The sequence below is a fragment of the Aethalodelphis obliquidens genome, unplaced genomic scaffold (assembly GCF_003676395.1).
Source record: "Aethalodelphis obliquidens isolate GAN/ISIS:26980383/991018 unplaced genomic scaffold, ASM367639v1 scaffold4, whole genome shotgun sequence".
In the NCBI taxonomy this organism is placed as follows: domain Eukaryota; kingdom Metazoa; phylum Chordata; class Mammalia; order Artiodactyla; family Delphinidae; genus Aethalodelphis; species Aethalodelphis obliquidens.
In genome coordinates this window covers 25,496,392-25,520,457 of record NW_020837948.1, presented here as the reverse complement: position 1 = coordinate 25,520,457, position 24,066 = coordinate 25,496,392, and the positions used below count along the sequence as shown (strand labels likewise).

Here is a 24,066-nt window from a genome sequence, read left to right as displayed (position 1 = left end):
CCGAGAGAGGCGTCGGGGAACTGAAGCTGCAGGAACAGGAACGGCCCCTGGAATTTCCTTGTCTTTCAGATTGATCTAGTTCAATGTGTGTAAGCCAAATGCTGAGTACTCTCTGACCCAGCCAATCTGGCATTCTTAGGAGTGGCTAACATTGTGTGAAAACGAATTCCTCCAGTCATGAGAGGAAACAGACACAATTTTTACGAAGATGTGATGCAGAAGATAGCATGGCTTGACCAATGAAAGTTGTGAAGTATCAGAATAAGCGGTGGAATGGATTGTAGATATTCCCTCTGGAGTGTTTTAAATTCAGGATAGGTTTTCACTTTCCCACATTGAAATAAGTTAACCCCTGTAGATGAGGTACATGGATGCTTATGTCTTGGAAAGTTTTAATGACTATCCTTGTAGGTAAAAAGCGAAGGTGGAAGTTTTTTGTTTCTGTTGTTTTTGGACCCAATAATTGTGGATTCAGACTCCTCCAAATGTAAAAATAGATGAATTCTTTTTGTCCTAAATACACTGTAGAGTAATACCCTTTTTGGTTTCCCCTGAGAGTTGGGTTTGTGACAGGAAAGATGAAGCATTAGGAGTAGTGGCTTTTTTCCAGTTCATATGAAAATGTTAGTCTGAAAGACAGAACTGGAAAGGTCGTAGTACTGGACAGATGGGCATTTTAGCATCTTTCACTAAAGAGATGGAAGAGATCAAAGCAAGTAGCAGCATAGAAAATGGTCACTAGAGGCTGTGTGTGTCATAGGCTTGATAGCTAATATTATATTGAATGTCACCAAGGAAATATTAGTCTTGGCAAGGCTATGGGGTCCCCTCCTTTATTGAATAAAATTAGGTTGCTGGGACTCATGAATCACGCATGAAATGTTAGAGCTAAAAATGGCCCATAGGGGCTTCCCTGGTGGCGCAGTGGTTGAGAGTCCGCCTGCCGATCCAGGGGACACGGATTCGTGTCCCGGTCCGGGAAGATCCCACATGCCGCGGAGCGGCTGGGCCCGTGAGCCATGGCCGCTGAGCCTGCACATCCGGAGCCTGTGCTCTGCAACGGGAGAGGCCACAACAGTGAGTGGCCTGCGTACCATAAATAAATAAATAGATAAATAGATAGATAGATAAATAGATAAATAAATCCCATAAATAATAATCTTGAATATACATAAAAGTCACTTCCAGGTACTTGCTGTTCTCTGTATGTTGCAGTTAATGTTCAGTGGGCTGGTAGACTTTTTTTTTTTTTAATTAAACTTTTTATTATGAGAGAATTCACATGCAGTTGTAAGAAATACTACACAGAGAGAACCTGTGTCCCTTTATTCAGTTTCCCCTGATGGTAACTTCTTGCAAAACTGTAGTCCAGTATCACAGCCAGGGTATTGACATAGATGCAAGTCAAGATCCAGAGCATTCCCATCACCACAGAGCTTCCTCCCAGTGCTCTTTTATAGCCACATCCACGTCTCCGCCACTTCTGCCTCTCCTTAAACGCGTTACCACTAATCTTTTCTCTCTTTCTATGGTCTTATCATTTCAAGAACGTTCTATCAGTGGAGCCATTTGGAAAGGCTTTTTTCGTGCAGCATACGTCTCTGGAGGTTCATCCAGGTTTTGCGTGTATTCCATGGTTTGGATGCAACTGCAGTTTGGTTAACTAATCCACCTGCTGAAGGACACTGGGTTGTTCACAGTTTTTGGCTTGATGAACAAAGCTGCTACAAATATTCATACATACATTTTATGTATGAAAATAAAAATTTCATTCCTCTGGGATAAATGCTGAAGAGTACAATGACTGGGTCATGTGGCAGGTGCATGTTTAGTTTTTTAAGAAGCTGCCAAACTGTTTTCCACAGCGGCTATACCGTTTTATAGTCCCACCAGCAATATGTGAGCGACCCAATTTCTCCTCGCCAGCATTTGGTGTTGTCACTACTTTTATTCAGCTGTCCTGTTTGGTATGTAGTGATATCTCATAGTAGTTTTTTGTTTGTTTGTTTGTTCTGTTGTTGTTCAACAGAGAATTGCTCATTGTAGTTTTAATTTGATATGTGGAATATCTTTTCATGTGCTACCTGTATATCCTGTGGTGAAGTGTCTCTTTCTATCTTTGCTGACTTTCTAAATGGATTGTTTGTTTTCCTGCTGTTGAATTTTTTGAGTGCTTTGTGTATTCTAGGTATTAGTCCTTTCTTTGGATATGTAGTTTGCAAATATTTTCTCTCAGTCTGTAGCTTGTCTTTTTATCCTCTTGACTGGATATTTTGCTAAATAGAAGTTATTAATTTTGATGAAATCCATAGCAGTTTTTACTTGCATTCTTACTTTCTGTGTCAAGTCAAAGCCAGCCCCTGGGATCAGTCCTCTTGTCCCTTCCTCACATCTGAAGCCTTTGGAGACACAGACACTGTCAGTCAGTCAGTCCCCAGAGGGGTAGCTCCCCTCAGTGGTCCTCATCTTTGACTCATTCAACAGTCTCATTCAGAAAGTCAGATTAGATCCATTAAGACAAAGGCAACTTGGTCCCTGGTGGTGCAGTGGCTAAGAATCTGCCTGCCAGTGCAGGGGACACAGGTTCGAGCCCTGGTCCGGGATGATCCCACGTGCCGCGGAGCAACTAAGCCCGTGTGCCACAACTACTGAGCCTGCGCTCTAAAGCCCGTGAGCCACAACTACTGAGCCCACGTGCCACAGCTACTGAAGCCTGTGCGCCTAGAGTCCATGCTCCACAAAAAGAGAAGCCACTGCAATGAGAGGCCTGCGCACCACAACGAAGATTAGCCCCCGCTCGCCACAACTAGAGAAAGCCCACGCGCAGCAATGAAGACCCAACACAGCCAAAAATAAATAAATAAAATAAGTAAATTTATTAAAAAAAAAAAAAAGATAAAGGCAACTTATAGTGAACAGGCCCTAGGAGACCACAGGCCAGTGCACTGCTGGGATGGAGTCCCATGGGATCCTTCCCCCAAAGAAGCTTCCCAGCTTGCACCAGCCCACACCTGCACAGTTCTGTCCGGGCTAGTGATGAACCTACTTCAAGGACCTGAAGAACATGGTAGCATTTCCCTCAGTTTATCTAGCATCTTCATAATGGCTCCTTGAAGAATTTTTATCATGGCTACATGAAAATCTTTGTCAGATAATTCTAACATCTTTGTCATCTTGATGTGGAAATCTGTTGTTTTGTCTTTTTTCATTCTGTTGGAGATCTTCCTCGTTCTTGGTGTGATGAGTGATTTTTGAACAAAACCTGGACATTTTTGTATTATGTTATGAGATTTTGTTATGTATTATGAGATTTTGAGATCTCATTTCAACCTTCTGGTTTTGATCCCACTCGAAAGGGGAGTGGGGGAAGTTGTCACCTAATTACTATCTGTGTCTCCAAGGGGTTCTTAGGAAGAAGGGGCAAGAGGATTGCTTGGCTTTAGTGTTCCACCATCACTCTGGGGCCTTGATATTTCTTTAGTATCCTCTATGCAGTGGTTCTCTACCCTGTCTACCCGTTAAAGTCCCCCAGTGGAGCTGAAAGCAGCAGCTATACATGATGGTCTCTTCTTCTACCCTGAGATTTTGATTCAGTTGATCTGGAGTGGAGCTTAGGCAGTGGTATTTTTAAAAAGCTCCCCAGGTAATGTGCAGCTGGAGTTGAGAGCTGCCATTCTGCAGACAAAAAGAACCTGAATATTGACCATCACGTTATGGATTCTTACATTTTTTAAAAGCCTTGGCCTTAAACTCAAAGTTTTGTTTATATCCATTCTCAGTGGCAGGGATGGGGAGGTGGGGGAAGATGTGAAAAGTCACAGGATAAACTTGACCCATCTTCCTGGAGTGCCAGTTCTGCCCTGTAGAAAAATCATGTTTTAAATTACCTTGCAAAAACGGGCAAAAAAAGCAAAACAGATCTTTTTTAGAGTAGAATGTAAAGTTTGCATGCATTTTTAAAGAAAAAAACCAAACTAGGTAGGACTCCAGAGAAAGCTCACATTAGTGGTAAGCCCCAGCACCCAGGGATGGGCGTTGGCAGGGCTCTCTTACTGGTGGAATTGTCTTGAGATGCACCATGAAGTCCTGGAAGGCAAAATACTGCTGTCTGTGAGTGATGTTTATAACTCCTATTGTTAGGTAACCTAGGTGACTGGACTAATGTGATGTTTTGTAGTATGAATCATGTTTATTTAGAAGACTTTACCCCTTTTCATCATCTTTAACTGTCAAAAGTATTCATCCCCCTGAATACTGATATTTCATACACACACACACACACACACACACACACACACACATTTTTTGGTCTGGAGCTCTGGGTGATAAGAATCCCGTGGTTCTGAATTCTAAATTTAGGAAACACTTCTACTCATTCTTAGAGGGTTAACGCAGGGGGCTGTTGGATAATGAGAATATTCTCGGCCTTTTGTTTCCAGCCCCCATCACTGTCAGCATGGATGAGCTCCTTCTGTATGACCATAGCTTGTAACACCAGCTTAGCAGTCTTCTTGGGGGCCTGTGCTATTCTGTGGGGATGCTTCTGACATTTGAAGAATGCCATTTATTTCTGAACTGAGCACTCATTCCACACTCATAATTCTCTTTGTGGGAAGTTCTTACAGAAGATGGGTGCTTCCTCCCTGCAGACTTGCGCTCTGGCAGAACTGACAAGTGTGTGCATGCGTTGCTCTCTTTACCACATACTCAGTGAAAAATGAATGTTTTCTCTTCTTCCCATATTAACCTGATTTTCTGGAAGTGATCCAGAACTTGATGGAAACAAACTCACGTAATTTCAGCACTATAGAAACCATATAAACATTCACCTCAACGTTTCCCCATTAAAATATAAAAGTTGGATACTCCCTCTTTCCATTGAATCATGGACCTTTCGGTGGTTGACTGCAGTTGTTTCAGTTTATTCCTGAAGAATGAATAACCAAAATGAGGCTTTGAAGAGGCAGCTCAAGTGGTTAAGAGCATGGGGACCACGGGCAGACTGGCTAGTTCTAATCCTGCCTCTGTTGCTTGCTAGTTACTTAGCTTTTCAGTTTTTCGGTGTCCCCTTTTATAAAATGGGAATCGAATTTTTCTGAGGATGACATTAGTTAATACATTGAAAGCTCTAAAACAGTTCAAGGTGTGGATGAAAAATGTCACCTGACATATCAGTAAACGAAGGATGTTGTGACCACCAAGCCAGCAGGTACTGCAGCCATCCCCAACTGTGTGCACCCTGAGGGGATTCAGAATGGAGAAGAGTAGGATACTGGCCCTAGATAGTTAAGGTGTATATCAAAGGAATGATTTCAATCAGCCCAGCCTCTTGCATCTGCCCAAACATAGAAAAGCACTAAATTCATTGAGGAGATGTCTGGTTTTCTTTAATTAACAGTAATATTTTGATGTTCGACTACCTGGTTTTTGTTGCAAAACTCCTATACCTGGTTCTTCCTTCACCTCTTTGAAGCAGTCCCTCAGAGCTGTCTGAGAGACTTGTCTTCTGGGCTTAAGTCCTCAGTTTTCTCGGCCAAATAAAACATAATTCTCAACTTTCAGGTTGTGTAATGATTTTTTTAGTCGACAGTGGCATATGACAACAAATGCTCAATAAATTAGCTCTTCGTATTGTTTAAATGGACATAAAATATAGGTGGCTACCAGTTTCTGCACATTTGACATATATGTGAAAAAAAAATCCAATTCCAGATTGGGCGGCAGGTGAATTTGTACTTGTAGCTTCCTACACTTGGGATGTGCTCCTCCTCTCATGACTAGTGCACACTCAGCTCAGATATCCCCTCCTGGAAGGGCCTTCCTTATCATTCTGCTCATTTCCTTCCTAATAATACCACTGTTGATAGGTACTTATTTACTTGCTGTTATCCATCTTTTCTACTAGAATATAAACTCCACGAGGTCTGTGTTACAGGCTGACTTAAGTCAGTCTGGCCTTCCAGCATTGTTGGGTTCTTTTGTTTAATATTGGAGACCTCCAAAATCTAGAAATAAGTGGGTGCTCTACAACCCTCTCTCCAGGCTTTGGCTTCCAGCTGGGAAATAACAATGAAAGCAATTTCTTGTCTTAATTCTGCCAGGCTTACAGTCGTTTATGAGAAAGCAGTGCCAGCAGGTCCAGAGCCACATACCGTCTGGTTACTCTGGATGAGTCCCCACACTGTCTTTGGGCGCTGAGGTTCCTCCGGTACAAGTGCAGTGATGATGTTCTGATGACGAGGCTGGCGAGCTGTGACTCAAGTCAAGCAAGAGAGTCTCCTGAGGGGTGGAGAGAAGCAGCACAAAGGTTCCAGATCTTGAGTCGCACATTACAGGTGTCAGATTTTTGGCCTTGCCAGATATTTGATGTCTTGGTCTTGCAGAGATGGTGGAGTCTGTATAATCTTAACCAACCACATATCTTGGACACCACTCTTTTCACAAATCAAAATTACTTCTCATTCCTTCAGACAGTTTGCTAATTAACAAACCTTTTGTTGTATTTTAAAATAATGATACTTAAAGTGCTAAGCAGGAGTGTGAACTCCTGATAACAGAACTTGAAATGCTAACTGACGACTGCTAGGGTGTCCATAAGTCATTATGTAAATATACAGTACACACAGTGCTCATTGTTTATACCGAAGTTTTCCTAAATTACAGGAATTGTAATAGATGGGGACCTTCTCTGTTTTATTTCCTATAGTATCTCCATCACTTAAAACAGTACTTTGTACATGATAGGTGTTGCGTGAATGAATAAAATTATTGCTGATAGGAAAAAAAAAATCTATGTTCTAAACAACCAGTTTACAGACTTTTGGAGCATAACTGACTTTTGAGGATTTGTAACTTGAAAAATTAATCTTTTTAAAGAAATCCATGAGTATTTTTATTTAATCTAGACCAAGTCGATAATATGGTTGTCAATCAAATATCTAAATTGATTAGGATGTCATTTTATGAATATGGGAAACACATCCATTACCATCCATATGCTTAAAAATGCTGTGAAAATGACAGAAAAAATACTGTTGGAAGAGAAAAAATCTGGGAATTCCCTGGCGGTCTAGTGGTTAGGACTTGGCACTTTCACTCTGGGGACCTGGGTTCGATCCCTGGTCGGGGTACTAAGATGCTGCAAGCCTCACGGTGCAGCCAAAAAATATATAAGTGAATAAAAATTTTAAAAAGGAGAGAGAAAAAATCTGTAAAATTCAAGAAAGGTTTAGAATGCCACTGACAGATGAAAACTATGGAGTAATTCCTGAATGATGGAAAAGTTACCAGTTCTGTAGAGGAGCAAAAGTGGTTAAAAGGAGCCAAGGATTGCTACAGAGTAGAAACAGTTCTGCAGACCTACATCCCAGAGTAGGGAAGCAGCAGAAGCAGGTAAGCAGCCTGGGGTGTTCATCGGAGATTAATGCAGAGCTTAGAAGCCAGGGAGCCTTCCCCAAGTTTCAGTACCTTTTGCTCCAGGTTAAGTGGGCCAAGGGGTCTGTGCCCTGGTGTCCTCTTGTCCCATCAGAAAGCTCAGGACTCCCAGAGGATAAGCTGCCCCACCGCCCTGACAGCATTTCTGCTGCCTCCCAGCAATTTCCAGTGGCACGCTGGTTATTTCTGAACATTTCTTCAGTTACACAATGGAGATAAAACAACTATCTTAAGAATTTGGAAAATATTAAATAAATGAATGAAAAAACCCAACATAGCACATGGTGCTCATTATATTATATAAAGAGCCCCAAGTTTGTAAGCGGTCTGTATTCAGTGCTGTATAGAAACACTTAAAGTAGTATGAGGACATTGGCCTTTCTCAAGTAGTGGAACACATGTGGGTGAATTAATTTAGCTTTTTTGGAAGTCATTTCATGAGCCATGTTTCTTAACATTAAACTAGGATCATGTTGTCATAAATCATTTAATATAAGCAAAGCATTGAAAATAAAGTCACAAGATTTATGGCTGTTTCAAATAAACTCAAATACATTCCTAAGTTTTTCTAATTCATTCATTAAAGAAATATCATATCTAGATCTGATTATGCAGCTGTTCCTTCAAGTCCCTGAACAGAAGAATGACTACAAGAGAAATAAGTCTCCTTTGAAAATCTATTGCAATAGAAACAATGAAATGTGCTAGTCTGATTTTCGGTATTGTTTTGTTTGCAGTTATAATGAAGGAAAAGATAGTGTTCTCAGGGCTCACCAAAGATTTTACCTCCAAGAATTTTTCTTTAGGTCCTCTTAATTTACCAGTAATTTGATCCAAATCTAAATGATATTCAAAATACCCCTCAGATGTTTTTAATCATACTAACTTTTGCTTCAAGTCCAATTACCTTCATTAAGGCTCTTTGATTCAGTAAACATTTCTTGTGCCTCTGTGCTATGCTATGCCCTGAGAATACACCACTAAATAGGACAGGGTCCCTACCCTCTGGAGGCAACACAGAAACAGGTGATTTTAATTAATGAGGCCAAGGAGGCTACCTAGAGGAGATGTCACCTGAGACCAGAAGAATGAATATGACTTTTTCAGGGAAGGGAGGGTATGAGGAGAATTCCGCAGAAGATCAAATAGCATGAGCAAAGACACAGAGCCATGGCATAGCCCTGGGGAGCACAGGCAGGTGACAGCAGTCAGTTCTGTATTGCTAGAACATGCCGCGTGGTGCAGCCAAAAAATTAAAATAAATAAATAAAATTTAAATTTAAAAATAACCAATAATAAGTAGAGACTAGGTGGGACATAAAGCTAGGGGAGTAGGTGGGCCTGGAATGGGAGGACCTTTATGCTCTATGAGCAGAGTTAATGGAAGGTCCTCTTAAGGGTTTTGACTGGGCTGCTGATAGACATTTGTGTTTTCAGTAGATCTGGCAGGGCTGTGTCAGGGAAGTGAAATGAAGGAGGTTCAGAATTAAGGAGAACCAGGTTCAGAATTAAGGAGAACCAGGTTCAAAATAAGGAGAACCAGGAAGCTGTGTTAGAGACTTTGCAGTGGTCCAGGTGAGACAGTAAGAACCTAAATTAGTATTGGGAAGTCTGTGTGGAAAGGAAGGTGGGGGGGCGATGGGTTTTAAAAATACTTAGGAGGTAAGACTTGGAAGATTTGGAAAATGAGGAAGAGGTTAGGTTGATTCCAGATCCCTGGCTTGCCAGACTAATGGTGGCTAGGCTACCCTTGGGCATTCATGTTGAGTCTGAAACACTGTAGGCATCAAAGCTGCCATCTAAGTATATTTCTGTAGCTGGAGAAAAGACTTAGGGAGCATTTAGTGAAAGGTGAGAGTTAGAACCGTGGAAGTGGATACAACTGTCTACTCCAAGGAGAGCTTGGAAAGAGCGAGAAGGGGGCAAGGCAGTGGGAGGGATGAAAGAGAATTGTTGACAGAGGGGTGAGAAGGCAGAGAGAAAGACAGAGGCAGTATCAAAAGAGATCCATTAGGGACAGTAATGTTTAAGAAGTGGGCGGGGAAACACCGAGAAAGCAAAGTAAGCAGGAATGGTTAGAGAACTCCATAACAACCAGAAATGAAAAAATTGCATTATAGTAGTCACGGGAAGGAGAGGTCAGTGGTATAAAACATGGCAGAGAAGGCCAGCAAGACACAGACTGAAATGTAATCAGTGGGTTTGGCATCCACAAGAAATTGGTGGCCTTTGGGAGAGCAGATGCAGTAGCATGATGGTGTCTGGCCTTGGCTCAAGAAAAGGAGGGGCACGAAGTAAAGATGCAGGAGGCCAGAGCACCAACAGTCTTTCAAGTGAGAAGGAGGAAAGCAATGGGCAGCAACTGGAGGGACTTACGTACGGGCCAGGGAGATTATTATTGGCTATTTTTAAATTTAAATTTTATTTATTTATTTTAATTTTTTGGCTGCACCACGCGGCATGTGAGATTGAACCCACGCCCCCTGCATTGGAAGCACAGAGCCTTAACCTGGACTGCCAGGGAGGTCCCTATTGGTTATTATTATTTTTTTAAAGGATTTGAGTGACTAAGGGGTATATATGAGCTGTAAAGGAAGTGTGAGTCAATGGGGACAAGATGGTGATAGAAGGGAGGGGACAACAAATGGCCAGAGGAGACGAGAGAATAGTGTCAACCGTAGTATGGAAGGAATGGTGTCCAAGAAGAGAATCCATGCTCTTAGATCAATGATGAGGAGGGAATAGAAGTACTTTACAAGTGAAGGCAGAGAGATGAGATAGGTATGAAGATGTTCCGTTAGAAGGCCAATCTGTTCTAAAAGTTTACTCCTCATATCTTTAAAAATGATAATTGAGTAATAAGATTAATAAAAGACTTAAAAGCTACAAAAATTATTTATGTTGGCTGCTTTTTTTTTTTTTTGCGGTACGCGGGCCTCTCACTGTTGTGGCCTCTCCCGTTGCGGAGCACAGGCTCCGGACGTGCAGGCTCAGCGGCCATGGCTCATGGGCCCAGCCGCTCCGCGGCATGTGGGATCTTCCTGGACCGGGGCACGAACCCGTGTCCCCTGCATAGGCAGGCGGACTCTCAACCACTGCGCCACCAGGGAAGCCCTGTTGGCTGCTTTTAAATTATTTTATGTCATAAGCCTTATGAGCTATTTTTTCCTACCAAGTAGTCCCTGTACAAACCCATTTTGGTAAATTAAATGCAATTATTGATCATCTCCTTTTATAAAGAACAATATTAAATCATCTGCTTTGTATTCCTGGTAAGGTGAGCATGATGGCTCATTGCCACACCGCTGCAGAGATTTCATTGTGGGTGATGGTATTTTGTGTTCTTTGTTAGATGGCGCAGGCTGTTCATGGTTTGTTAAAATAGCGACTTGGAACTTTATTGACAGCACGATCATAATGAAATGTAAATGTCATTCCTGTGGTCCTTCAACCTTTCATATTTTCATTGCATTTCCGAAAAGAGGAATGGGTGTTTTTATTAAATGCAAAGGCATTTGTGCACAGCACATTCAGTGCATGAATTCCTTAGGCACTTACTGTGTTGCCTAGTATAGTGCTGGTCTGGGAGGAAGTCAGAAGAAATAAGGAGGCATCTACTTGTCCTGGAAGGAGCTGCCAGGTAGGGAATGTGGAGCGGAAAGTACCACCGTGGAAGATGGCAAGGGCCCCAAGGCAAGAGGGCAGGGGAAGGATGGGGAGGGCATTGCAGGGCCTTTATTCAGGGAGCTTTATGCAAGTAGTGGGTGATAAGGGAAGTCTGCTGTTTATATAAACATAGAAGGTCTAGTACCTCATTAAAAGTCTCCAGACAACTGGTTTTATAGGCTCTTAAGCAAGACAAATTATTTGGAGAAGTGGAGTGAAATGTAAATGAAGTTTTATTTTGTTCTCAGATTATCAAGTGTAGTAGATTCAAGGTCCAGCCCTGGAGCTTATGAAGTATTGGGCAGGATGACCCAGTGGTTAGGTTCTTCCTTGTTAGAACACAGGCACTGGCCTGGGACCATAGGTGCAGATTCTGTTCTGTATTGACATGGGGTGTGGGGCAGAGCTGAGCGGTTAGTCTGGGTGCTTGTGTGCCTTCCCTGCAGCAGAGTCATGCTGTGGTGGACCCAAGTTCCATCCTGACTACTAGATGAGATGGGTATGTTGCCTTTCTTCTTTCAGATAGACCCCCATGGCCTACTAGGAGGTTTGCGTTGGACCTAAGATTATTTCTGTAAATCCCCCTCTTCCAGGAGTTCACAGTACAGTAGTGGTGATATGACAGACGAACAAATATCAAAATGCAAATAGCTGTCTGAAGGGTGCCTTCCTTTCTGAACTGCCTGTCTTTTATTGGCCCCTCCAGATCCTTTCCCCATCCTAATCCACTCTGTTCTGTGCTCTGGGATGCTGACCTATGTAGTCAACTTGTTTTCCTTCTGGTCTCCTTGGTTCTGGCCGATGGAAGGCTCTAGCAGGGTGGGAGGACAGGAGAGTGAGGTGGGAAATCTGTTCCCCTAAGCTCCTGTCAAGTAGCCCTTTTCCCAGTCACTATTCTTCCAGGATTTTAGTATTTCCTTTCGTTCCTTGTTATTTCAAACTTGGTGTGGAGCAGCTTCCCATGGTTGCGTACCCCAGGGTACTGTACCATCTCAGGTTGGTTTCTCTGCCCACATCTCTGTAGATGCTCCTTGATTAATCTCAGTTACTCTGTTGGTAATGCCCTTTCCTGCTGGGACCTGACCACTTTCTTTTCTTTTTCTGAAAATGATTAGAGACAGCTTACAAAGCAAGACAGGCTGCAATGAATAGCTGCGGGAGAGTTGGGCAAAGGTAGGTAGTGGCCGGGGGGCAACAGTCAGTACAGTTCCTGTAGTTGAACTCTAGCTTCAGAGTGATGCCTGGGGCACAGTAGATGCCAGGTGAGTTTTCTCCCAGGTCTCCTGAAATGTTTCCTTGGCACTTAGTCTTTCTCAGGCTCACTTTCTCTAGGTTTCTTGTGATTTGTCCCCCAGCAACACTCTTCAGCTTAATTTCCTATTGCTTAAGTTCTGTACCTGCAGTCTGGAATTTAAAGCTGTAGTTGGCTCCTTCCCAGAATATAGTGCATTTTTCATTGAATAAATGGGGAGATAAAGGACAAAATTTTTGCTTTGTACCTTGTCCTGTCAAAAATCTTTGAGTTGAATATTTTGAAATTTGATGTTTGCAAAACCAAAGCCTTCTAGGAAAAACATAAGACAAATCCAGATTGAGGGACATTCCTCAACTCAGTACTTCTTAAAATTGTCAAGGTTATCAAACTTAAGGCAAGTCTGAGAAACTGTCACAGACCAAAAGCTAAGGAAATGTGATCACTAAATGTAATATGGTGTTCTGGATAGAATCTTAGACATTAGGGAAGAACTAGTGAAATTCAGATATTGTCTGGAAGTTTGTTCATAGAAATGTACCAGTGTTGGTTCTTTAGTTGTAACAAATGTACCATGATAATGTCAGATGTTAACAGTAGAGGAAACGGGGTGCCAGGTTTATGGGAACTCTACGTCATCTTTGCAACTTTTCTATAAGTCTAAAACTATTTTAAAATAAAAGTTCACTTAAAAAATCAGTCTTTCAGAAAAAGCAAATATCGTATAATAATGCATATATTTGGAATCTCGAAAAATGGTATAGATGATCTTATTTGCAAAGCAGAAGTAGAGACGCAGGCGTAGAGAACAAATGTATGGATACCAAGGGGGAAAGGGATGGGGTGGGAGGAATTGGGAGACTAGGATTGACACATATACATTATTGATACTATGTATAAAATAGACAACTGATGGGAACATAGTGTATAGCACAGGGAATTCTACCTAATGTACTGTGGTAACCTAAATGGGAGGGAAGTCCAAAAGGGAGGGGATATCTGTATATGTATGGCTGATTCATTTTGTTGTGCAGTGGAGGCTAACACAACATTGTAACAATAAAAATTAGTAAAAGAAATCAGTCTTTAATATCTAAATAACCTCAGTGGAATTGATATTAATGGTAAACCGAGGTCAGTGTTTTGCTTGACTTTTAAAATTAATGGTCTGCTTGTTTTATAAACTTAATGGTCTAATGGTAGACAAGCCTATTTGGTTTAGTATAGTAAATAACCTAAGAATTTAAAAGTTTGCCTTAATGGCCTGGCTTATCAAGAAAGAAGGAAAAAAATGTCAACATAATAAAACATATTTAGAATTGGATTTGCTTATTTTCCTTAATTCCTTTTGTTACCCTAAAACTGAGTTTGCCTGTTGGTGGGTGTTGAGCCAAAAGACACAAACAAGCCAAAGATGGGGAGAAGGAAGGATTTATTATTTGCAGCAAGTAAGGAGAACACCAGGCATCTCTCCCAAAGCAGTGTCTCCCCATCAACAAAACTGGGGAAGTTTTAAGCTAAGGGTACATGCATATTCATGAAGGGGCTTGGGTGGTTCATGAAGGGGCTTGGGTGGTAGGCAGAGTCCAAGCTTTAGTTGATTGAAGTCATGAGGGTCAGAAAAGGTTGACATCATCATCCCTTAGATTTCTGCTGGGTGAGCCCCCAAGGGGGGGTGATTTAAATTCTGTAGAACGGCTCAGACTGTGCTTTAGTCTCACCTTTACCACTGATACAGAATTGGGAGTCTTTACAACTGATTTGCTATCTTTGCTATTGTTACTTCTCTTGCCTGATAAGGTTGTTTCTGCATTCTTTTGTTCCCATGATATAACTGAGACCTGTTCAAGGACAAGCTTTGTGGCCAGGCTTAAATCACACAATGGCTTAGGCCAAAAATGACTTCTCTTATGTCAAGAAAGCCATGCCTGGTTCTCTTCGGGGACCCCCCCCCCCCCCCCAGCTACCCTATCTGATTACACTTTTACAAATGTATTGGATCTAGTCTGGACAAGAGTTTTTTTTAAGAAAATGTAATTTTAAGTAATTACAGAGTTCAAATATATACTTTGAAATTTGAAACATAGTATGTTGAGATAGAAAGGGAAGATGGTGTATCATAATAAGGTTAACATTTTAAAACGTAGTGATACATGACATATTTAACGTAAACTCGTCAAGGCTTTCAAGGACTTTTTCCCTACTTATCCTTGAAACTGAAGCAGCAAGTAAGTTTTTTCAAATTTGAAACTCAATCATTGTTATTCCAACCACATTAAGATTAGAGAGCATAAGGAAGTGAAAGCTTTTGAAATCAGCTATGGTAGATAATTGGCTGCCTCTGGCTATGTAGAGAGACGGAAGTTTCTCTAAGCAAGCACTTGGCTGAAAATTTGAATATCTCTGGCTTTCGTTATCTTTGTTGGACCCATTAGAGAACCTGGGGAAAAAAAAAAACCTCTGGATTCTCTTCTAAGAATATGTACATATACATAAATCTTTTAAGAACAATTTTATGGAGGTATAACATACAGTAAAGTACACAAATCTTAAGTATATAGCTGGATGCATTTTTACATATAAATACAATTGTATAAACACTGTCCAGATCAAGATGCAGAATATTTTCAGTTCCCAAGGAGGCTCCCTTGTGTACCTTTTGAAACAGTACCTCTCTCCCCCTTTCACTCACCCACCCAGAGGTAAACCGCTATTCTGACTTTCAGCACTGTACCTTAATTTAGCCTGTTTTTGACATTGCATAAGTGGAATAATAAAATATGTACTCTTCTATGTTCTGCTTCTTTCACTTAGCATTATGCTTTGGGATTCTTGCATGTTGTTGCCTGTAGCAGAAGTTCTTTGCTTTTTTCTGTTCAATTTCTGTGTGGTATTCCATTATATGAGTATAATACAATTTATCCATTCTGTTGACAGTATTTAGCTGTTATATATAAAGCTATTCTGAACATTCTTATACATGTCTTTTGGTGGATATGTGCACTTACTCATCTTACGTGTATAGCTAAGAAGTAGAATTACTAGGTCACAGAGTATGTGTATGTGTACCTGATAGTTTTCCAAAGTGGATATACCAATTTATGCTCCAAATTGCAATATATGAGAATTCCAGTTGCTCCACGTGCTTGTCAAACCTTTTTTTTTTTTTTTGTGGTAAGCGGGCCTCTCACTGTTGTGGCCTCTCCCGTTGCGGAGCACAGGCTCCGAACGCACAGGCTCAGCGGCCATGGCTCACGGGCCCAGCCGCTCCGCGGCATGTGGGATCCTCCTGGAGCGGGGCACAAACCCGTGTCCTCTGCATCGGCAGGTGGACTTTCAACCACTGCACCACCAGGGAAGCCCTCAAACCTCTTTATTGTCAGTCTTATAAATGTTTGCTATTCTTATGTGTGTGTTTTTGCCCCCATATGATTGCAGGGGGATTTTAGGTTTCCTAATGATTAATCATGTGCTCACATCAGGATTTCAGATTAAGAACTTCATAGTTGGGTGATAGTTAACAGTATCTGTCTACGGATGTAGTTCTTGTCTCTTCTAATTTATTCACAATTTCATGGAATATTCTGTAATCTAGAAACTACATTGTAAAGTTCACCACCATGGCGAATCCTTCTTAAAAAGGGTAGAGAAAGAAGTGAGGAAAAGCATATAACATGGTGTATATGTATATATATGTGTGTGTGTGTGTGTATAAGTTGGACGGAAACAGTGAGGACAAATCATTACCTGCTCCTTGATGGAAAGGGTCCAGTGTAGTCTATCTTCCACCCAGTGGCTGCCTGATCCTTCAGGGGAAGGGGGACTTCCCTTGGGGAAGTCTTGGGGACTGAGGATTGGTTTCTTCTATTGGCAAGTTAGGTACTTAACTGTTGGCAGGGGCCAGGTTAGCCTTTGTGAGAAGTCCTTGTGTGGAATCCATGCATAGCCTCTGCTGTGGTCACCATGGCCACTTCTAGTCAGTCTGTTGAGGATGTCCTGGGGTGGCTGGTGACAGAGGCTAACTGACAGCCAGAGATTTGTGATTTTGTTTACTTGATTATCGAGAGGCCCCTCTGCGGTGGATGCCCTTCAGTGTATATCCACACGGAAGAAAAACATTTTTCACATACTGTGATCATCCTGAGTGGTCCTTCCATATACCTCTTTCTAGATCTTCTTGTACCCTCTCTCCCAATACTGTTTTTCCCCAAGTTCTTGACCATCCAGGGTGACCATTAGCTCTTGCCCATGACTCAGTGTAGATCCATAATTCTGGCCATTTCTCAGTGTTGATCAAGTGGACAAGCGAAAGTAGTGGTCACACTTGTGTCTGCTAGGATGATTTCTCTTCACGAAGTATTTCAGGGATGCTGTTCGTTGGAGATGCGAGGCTGCAACAGTCCTCTTTTGCTTGGTGCCAGATACCGTACAAACTCTCTCTTAACCAGGCCCAAGTTTCCTTCTCAGTCAGCTGATCATGAGAAATTCTCCATGAAGCTCTAGGTGTGGTATTATAATAGGAGTAGGCAGTAGAGGTGTCTGAGCCATCTGCTTATATGATTTCTTGTGCCCCGTAGACCTGCTTTAGCCCAGTCTCTTTTACACCATTCACTTTTGATGGTTGATTGCTTCTGCACAGGCCCAACCTTGTGGTCTGGTGGGTCAGATAGCATTCAGATCATTATAGGCAGCTCAGGTCACAAGTCACTTGATATCTTTTCATCAGGCTCTGCCAAAGGCTAGTTGCAAGCCAGGAGTCTTTTCTTAAAAAGACAGTTATCTGCAGAAGAGGGCATGACTTTATTCAAGAACCTTAGAGGGTGGGTGCTGTGATTCTCTGGATTTTATTAGATGCAACTAATTGGACCTGCTGCATCTTAAGACCCAAGCGGCATAGCAGTTGGTACTGCAGACCAGACATGCTGCCTAACCACCTCTTGCTCTGGGCCCTACTCACCACTGGTGATCTTTAAGGTTACCTAGTAAAGGTAACCTATAAGTGTGTATAAATGTATTGTCTTTAAAATGTAAAGAGGCCCGTGAAGAGTTGTGCCTCTTTTTCAATAGTAAGCAGTTCCAGGTTCAGCAATTTGCATTTCACTTTGGAGGGGATGTTCCAACATGTTCTAGACCACTGTATCCCCAGAAACTTTACTGACGTTGCAGCCCTTGAATTTTCATGGTGTTTTTTTCAACATCAAGCTTGGATGCATTATACTAAGACACCAAGGAATTTGTTATGTCCTGTTCATCAAGTCTAGTCTGCATGGTGTAGTCAATGCAGCAGACCAGTGTGATGGTCTGTAGGATGTGAAGACAAGCATGGTCTCTGTAGACTAAGTATGGCAGAGAGGAGAGTTGTTAAAAGCCCGATTCAAGAATGTTGAAACTGTAGTCTTGAACTTGACCTGAAATAAAAGTAAATGGTTTCTTGTGTTCCTTGCATATTGGTAAAGCATTTTCCAGATGAGTAGCTTCCTATCAGGTGTCAGGAGCTGGATTTGCTCCAGAGAAGGTACCTCATTTGGTAAAGCCAGCTACATTGGAGCCACTGCTTGAGCCGTTCTCTAAGATCTGTCTGTTCTCTGCATGGACCAAAGAGGTGAATGTGATCCTTGAAAATTTCAAGTTTTTGGTGGTGGTATTAATCTCTGCAGTTTTCCCGTGGATGTAACATTTCCTTTGGTTTACTATCCTAGTAGGGAGGTCACTTTGTCATTCCTATTTTAATAGCCCATACCCAGTGGTCATGGAGCCATTGTGGGAAGTCTATCAGTGGTGGAGCATATTTACTCAATAACACATTCAGAAACTGAAAAATAACCATAGGGTGGGTCCATGGATTTATTGGACCCACTGTGCGATGCAGGAGGCCAAAATATGATTCACCTGACTACAGTAAACTGGACTTTGACTGTTAGTATGGTGTTTTAGGTCCCTAGGATTTAGTGGAGCTCTAACTTTTCAGAAGTGGAAAGGGAAGGATTGCTGTCTGAGGGAATCAAAGCAAGTGGAACGTGGTTTGTTATGCTTTTGTTTCCAGCTCGAAGATCACTCAGTATACCTATAAGAAGGGCAACCCTAGGAGTCGGTAAGGGCCAGCAGGTGAAGGAGTGGAACTCTTCGTGGGTGGTGGTCTGTTGCAAAAGGTAGTTCCTGCAGAGCTTGTAGTTGTGTTAGGAGAAGGTTTGATTGAAAGAGCGTATTTGTTTTCACACATTCTTAATGCTCTCAGACCGGCTCCTAATGAGGTACCAGAAGTGACCTTCATCATATTGGAAATTGAGTTTCCGTTGTGAAACTCAATTTGTGCTGTACATAAACACATGTAGCACTCCACAGCCAGTGAAATATCAGTTTGAAGTGTGAAACATGCTTGTAGAAAAGAGGTGCTTAGGTGTTTTTTTTTCTGACAAGGAAGCCCCTGTTACCTGTTCTTAAATCAAATTAAGAAAGAAAACACAAAACTTCTTTCTTTAGTCACGTGTAATAGTTTTTCTTACCTGATGGTAATATGCTGTGCTTATTAATGGCATTAGTGTTCTCTGAGACTTATAAAAGACATAGTTAAAAATGCAGAGAGGGCTTCCCTGGTGGCGCAGTCGTTGGGAGTCCGCCTGCTGATGCAGGGGACATGGGTTCGTGCCCCGGTCCGGGAAGGTCCCGTATGCCGCGGAGCGACTGGGCCCGTGAGCCATGGCCGCTGAGCCTGCGCATCTGGAGCCTGTGCTCCGCAACGGGAGAGGCCACAACAGTGAGAGGCCTGCGTACCGCAAAAAAAAAAAAAAAAAAAAAAAAAAAAAAAAAGCAGATAAAACAGGTTTGCTAGTAGCGTCTTGGCATATAGTTTGCAAAGACTTCAGCATCCATAAGCCATGTTTGAACTAGACCAACTATGAATCGTGAAGTATTTATTGTTCACTTGTGCAGAGGCTGCTGTTTGTTTTGGAGTCCTAATCAGAAAATGGGCTTTTCATCTATCAGAAGCCTTTCCTGGATATTTTTTGTACAGGGTAACTATATGGCAGGGAAAAACGTACAAAAAGCAGTACTTGACTGACAGTTAGCTTATATTCACTGTTTTAGGGGAATGGGTGGGGTTTTGTCAAAGTGAATTAAATGTTTCTTCCATGTCCTTCCTTACCCTGCCTCAAATTTGGCTTTCTCCTGACATGCCTCTTCCCATCCTCCCTTGCCCGATGGTAGTATATCATTTAGCCAGGGAGTGCGGTCTGCTTTTACTTGCCTTATCACTGCCCCTTCCAGGTTGTTTCTCTTCCCTTCGTTTATTGTCCTCTCTTGCCTTCTCCTTATCTTCAACTCAATCTATTCCTGACCTGTGGGTTCCTCCTCAACACAGATTTAGGTGCTCGGCAGCTCACACCCACTGTTTTCCCTGTAGTTGTCAGCCTAGGTGACTCCAACAGCCATCTGGAATCATAATAACTAACATTTAATGAGTTCTTGTTATGTGCCAGGCACTATTTTTATTTTTTTAAATTTTATTTATTTAATTTAATTATTTTGGCCTCACTGCACCGCATGTGGGATCTAGTTCCCTGACCAGGGATTGAACCCATGCCCCCTGCGTTGGAAGCACGGAGTCTTAGCCACTGGACCACCAGGGAAGTCCCCAGGCACTATTTTAAAAGCAAGTTTATATAAAAGTCAATCCTCAGAATAGCCCTCCGAGGTAGGTACTGTCATTATTCCCATTTCACAGATGACGTTATTTGCTTGAAGTCACAGAACTCAACCAGCAGGTGTGGGTTTTGAACTCAGGTAATCTGATTCCAGAGTCCATGTTCTTAACCAGTATATCCTGGGAGCTTTAAAAAGTGCTGATGCTTAAGGCACATGCCTGAAACTAATAAGAATCTCTGAGGAGCAGGACCCAGGTAGCTGTTCTTAAGTCTCCCCAGGTGATTCCATTGTGTAGTTAAAGTTGAGAACCATTGCTCTACATCTGCACTACTTAGTATGGTAGCTTCTAGCTGATTGTGTTCATTTAAATTTAAATAAATGAAGGTTGAAATAAGTAAAAACTCAGTCCTTCAGTCTGCTTGGCACATCTCAAGTGCTCCATTGCCCCCTGTGGCTAGTGACGGCTGTATTGGACCAGGTAGATACAGAATATTTCTGTCCTGGCAGCAGTTCTGTTCGACAGCGCTAGCTATACTATGACGCCTTCCATCCCTCACGCTGTCTGCTTCCTTGACCCCATGACCTTCACTGTTCCTTATAGCACTGACATGGCTTAACCCTGGCCTTGTCATCACTTGGAACTTGTCTGCTCTGCAAAATCTTTAACTCACAAATCCCTCTTTAACCGGAGTCTCCTATTCTGTCTTCTCTCTAGCTCATTTACTTAGTCAGCCTCTCCACCTACCCATTTTCCCTGTCAGCTTCCTCCAGGCTTTCATTCTATTTTTCCATTCTGTTTTGGACTCCAGGATCAGTAACGTCCTAGACATTTCCTCTGTGTCTTTTGTTTTCTTTCCTTTCCTGCTGTGCCCACAGTGGCCAGCTCTGATGCTGGATGTGGAGGTGTTGACGTTCCTTGCTGCCCCTGGCTCCAGTGCTGCTAGAGAAAATCATCTGTCTTCAAACAGATGTTGCCTTAATTTTTCAGTCTCATTTGGAAACTCATATCTGCACAGCAGCCCTTTAAGTCAGCAGTCCCCAACCTTTTTGGCACCAGGGACCGGTTTCATGGAAGACAGTTTTTCCACAGACCAGGGGTGAGGGGGTGGGGGGATAGTTTCAGGATGATTCAAGCACATTACTTTTATTGTGCACTTTATTTCTATTATTATTACATTGTAATATATAATGAAATAATTATGCAACTTGCCATAATGCAGAATCAGTGGGAGCCCTGAGCTTGTTTTCACTTGCCACTTGCTGATAGGGTTTTGATATGAGTCTGCAAGCAATTGATTTATTATGGTCTCTGTGCAGTCAAACCTCTCTGCTAATGATAATCTGTATTTGCAGCCGCTCCCCAGCGCTAGCATCCCCGCCTCAGCTCCACCTGAGATTATCAGGCATTGGATTCTCATGAGGAGCGCACAACCTAGATCCCTCGCATGCGCAGTTCACAGTAGGGTTCGAGAGCGCCTATGAGAATCTAATGCTGTGGCTGATCTGACAGGAGGCAGGGCTCAGGCGATAATGTGAGCCATGGGGAGCGGCTGCACATACAGATGAAGCTTCGCTTGCTTGCCCACTGCTCACCTCCCACCTCCTGCTGTGCAGCCTGGTTCCTAACAGGCCACAGACCGTTACTGGTTCTTGGCCCAGGGGTTGGGGACCCCTGCTTTAAGTCACACTTACACAACTCTCTCTTTTCCCCCATAGTGGCTGCTGCAGACCTTTTCACCCCTGGCATCCTGATCTCCCACCTCTGCCAGCCTCAGCAAATGCCCCTACCTCTCACCTGGAGGCAGTGCAGTGTAAACTCCTGTGCTTCCCTCCCTTCCACCTTCACACTCCTCAGGAGCAGCGCCCACTCTTCGTTCCTTCCCTCATCTCAGAAGAGAAGCCCCACTCCTTTCTAAGGCTCACCTCTCCAGCAGGTCACCCAAGCCCCATTGTCCTATACTGGGGCTTTGCCAAGTCTCTCCTATCCTCTCCAAAAAAGTGAAAAAAATGATACAAGTGATCTTATTTACAAAACAGAAACAGACTCACAGACTTAGTAACATTATTGAACGGGATGAGGCTCTAGGATGATTCTGTACTGGGAATACATAGCTTGTTTGGAGATAACTTGAAACACATTCTTGATTTGCACGTGTGTGCTTCTGAACGGACAGATGGAGTCCCTAATAGATGTTTGGGGGCTCATTGTCGAGGTTCACTTTCTCTGTCCACAAAACACCTGACCGCTTCATTAATACCACTGTCACGTCACTCATCACGTGCTGTCTCACTTTGCAGGTCTGCCTTGATCTCAGCCCCCTGCACCCCCCACACCTTCCTCATACACCTGCCTCCCCACTGTCCCTGCAGAGGGACTCATGGGACTTCCCAGATGTTTTAGGTTTTGTCTGCAGCCAAGAAACATTTAGGACTATTGTGTTTTTACATCACATTTTCTAATAAAATGGCTTTTCATGAAATAGGATTTGGGCCCGTTATTATTGATATCTGAAAATGATTATTTAGCAGTCTAGGAGGACTATCTTTGTTCTTAGAGATATAAAGAGAAATAAATAAAACATGAAAGCCATGGCTTTTGGGGTGATTATAAGCTACTAGGAAAAGAATATATGTGTACCATTTGATTCTAATACAGGCACAAGGTGATAAGTGGACAGAGGTGGGGCATTTTATAGAACGTTTCATGAAGGAGTTGGCTTGAGGAGAACCTTGAAGGACAGGTAAGAATTTCAGTGGGCAGAGACTAGAGTGAGGCTGAAGCAATCCAGGTAGAGGGACACCGTGAGTCGTGGTAAGAAGTGTGGCCCATGCTGCCTTACGTTGGATATTTCAGTTTGATTGATGCAAGGGTGTATTGGGATGTTCACACAGAAGGATAATTTGAGTCACAGAATAGAGTGCCAGCCTAAATAGTGCAGATGCGGTAAGTGGTAGGGAGCCTTTCAGGGCTTTTGTCAGAGGAAAAGTGTGAAGGTGGGGTGCTGGAAAGATGCTCTGGCAGCAAGAAGGAAGTTAGAGGGTTTATGGGAGGGTTTGAGGCTGGGCATCTGTGGCTGGGTGAGGAACCCAGGGAGGTGATGGTACTGGGGCTCCTTTTTTTCTCTGCTGGAGTGTGGGAGGCACAGGCTAGCCCTTGTCTGTGCCCCACTCCGATCTTACATTGAAACTATGGCCTTTGGCTGCTCAGCTTCTCAGACTTAAGCTTTTCTCCAAATTTCTGCTAGTTCAGTCTTTCTGTCACCACTCTGCTCCACAAGTATTCAGTTATATTTTAAATGGATGCTCAAGGGTCAAGCAGTGAAAGCGGGGAAGAAGAGAAGCCACTTATAAAATGGATAATTAAAAGGTGGGTGAATGGCTTTCCTGGTGGAACAGTGGTTAAGAATCCACCTGCCAATGCGGGGGACACAGGTTCGAGCCCTGGTCTGGGAAGATCCCACATGCCACAGAGCAACTAAGCCCATGCGCCACAACTACTGAGCCTGTGCTCTAGAGCCCGTGAGCCACAACTACTGAGCCCACGTGCCGCAACTACTGAAGCCCGCGTGCCTAGAGCCCATGCTCTGCAACAAGAGAAGCCACTGCAATGAGAAGCCCGCACACTGCAATGCAGAGTAGCCCCCGCTCGCCTCAACTAGAGAAAACCTGTGTGCAGCAATGAAAACCCAATACAGCCAAAAATAAATAAGTAAATAAATCAATTAAAAAATGGTGTGTGAAGGTCCAAACGCATGTTTTTTTAAAAAATTATTTATTTATTGAAATATAGTTGATTTACAGTGATTCAGGTATACAGCACAGTGATTCAGTTTTATATATATATAAATATATATATATAAAAGAATATATAGGATTTCCCTGGTGACGCAGTGGTTGAGAGTCTGCCTGCCGATGCAGGGGACATGGGTTCGTGCCCCTGTCCGGGAAGATCCCACATGCTGCAGAGCAGCTGGGCCTGTGAGCCATGGCCACTGAGCCTGCACGTCCAGAGCCTGTGCTCCGCAACGGGAGAGGCCACAACAGTAAGAGGCCTGCGTACCACAAAAAAA

General features: G+C 42.8%; 1 protein-coding gene across 6 annotated transcripts in view; it reads left to right on the top strand.

Moving 5' to 3' along the window:
* EPB41L4A (erythrocyte membrane protein band 4.1 like 4A) overlaps nucleotides 1-24,066 on the top strand; it is a 256,154-nt gene that overhangs the window by 31,593 nt on the left and 200,495 nt on the right. For 5 of the 6 annotated variants that reach the window (XM_027100063.1, XM_027100039.1, XM_027100053.1 and 2 more), the window contains exon 2: nucleotides 6,102-6,335. The exons of the other annotated variant lie outside the window; for it this stretch is intronic. In XM_027100063.1, coding sequence (XP_026955864.1) covers nucleotides 6,234-6,335 — 102 coding nt within the window. In that variant the 5' untranslated portion in view covers nucleotides 6,102-6,233. The remainder of the gene's footprint in view (nucleotides 1-6,101; nucleotides 6,336-24,066) is intronic. 6 annotated transcript variants of the gene reach the window in all.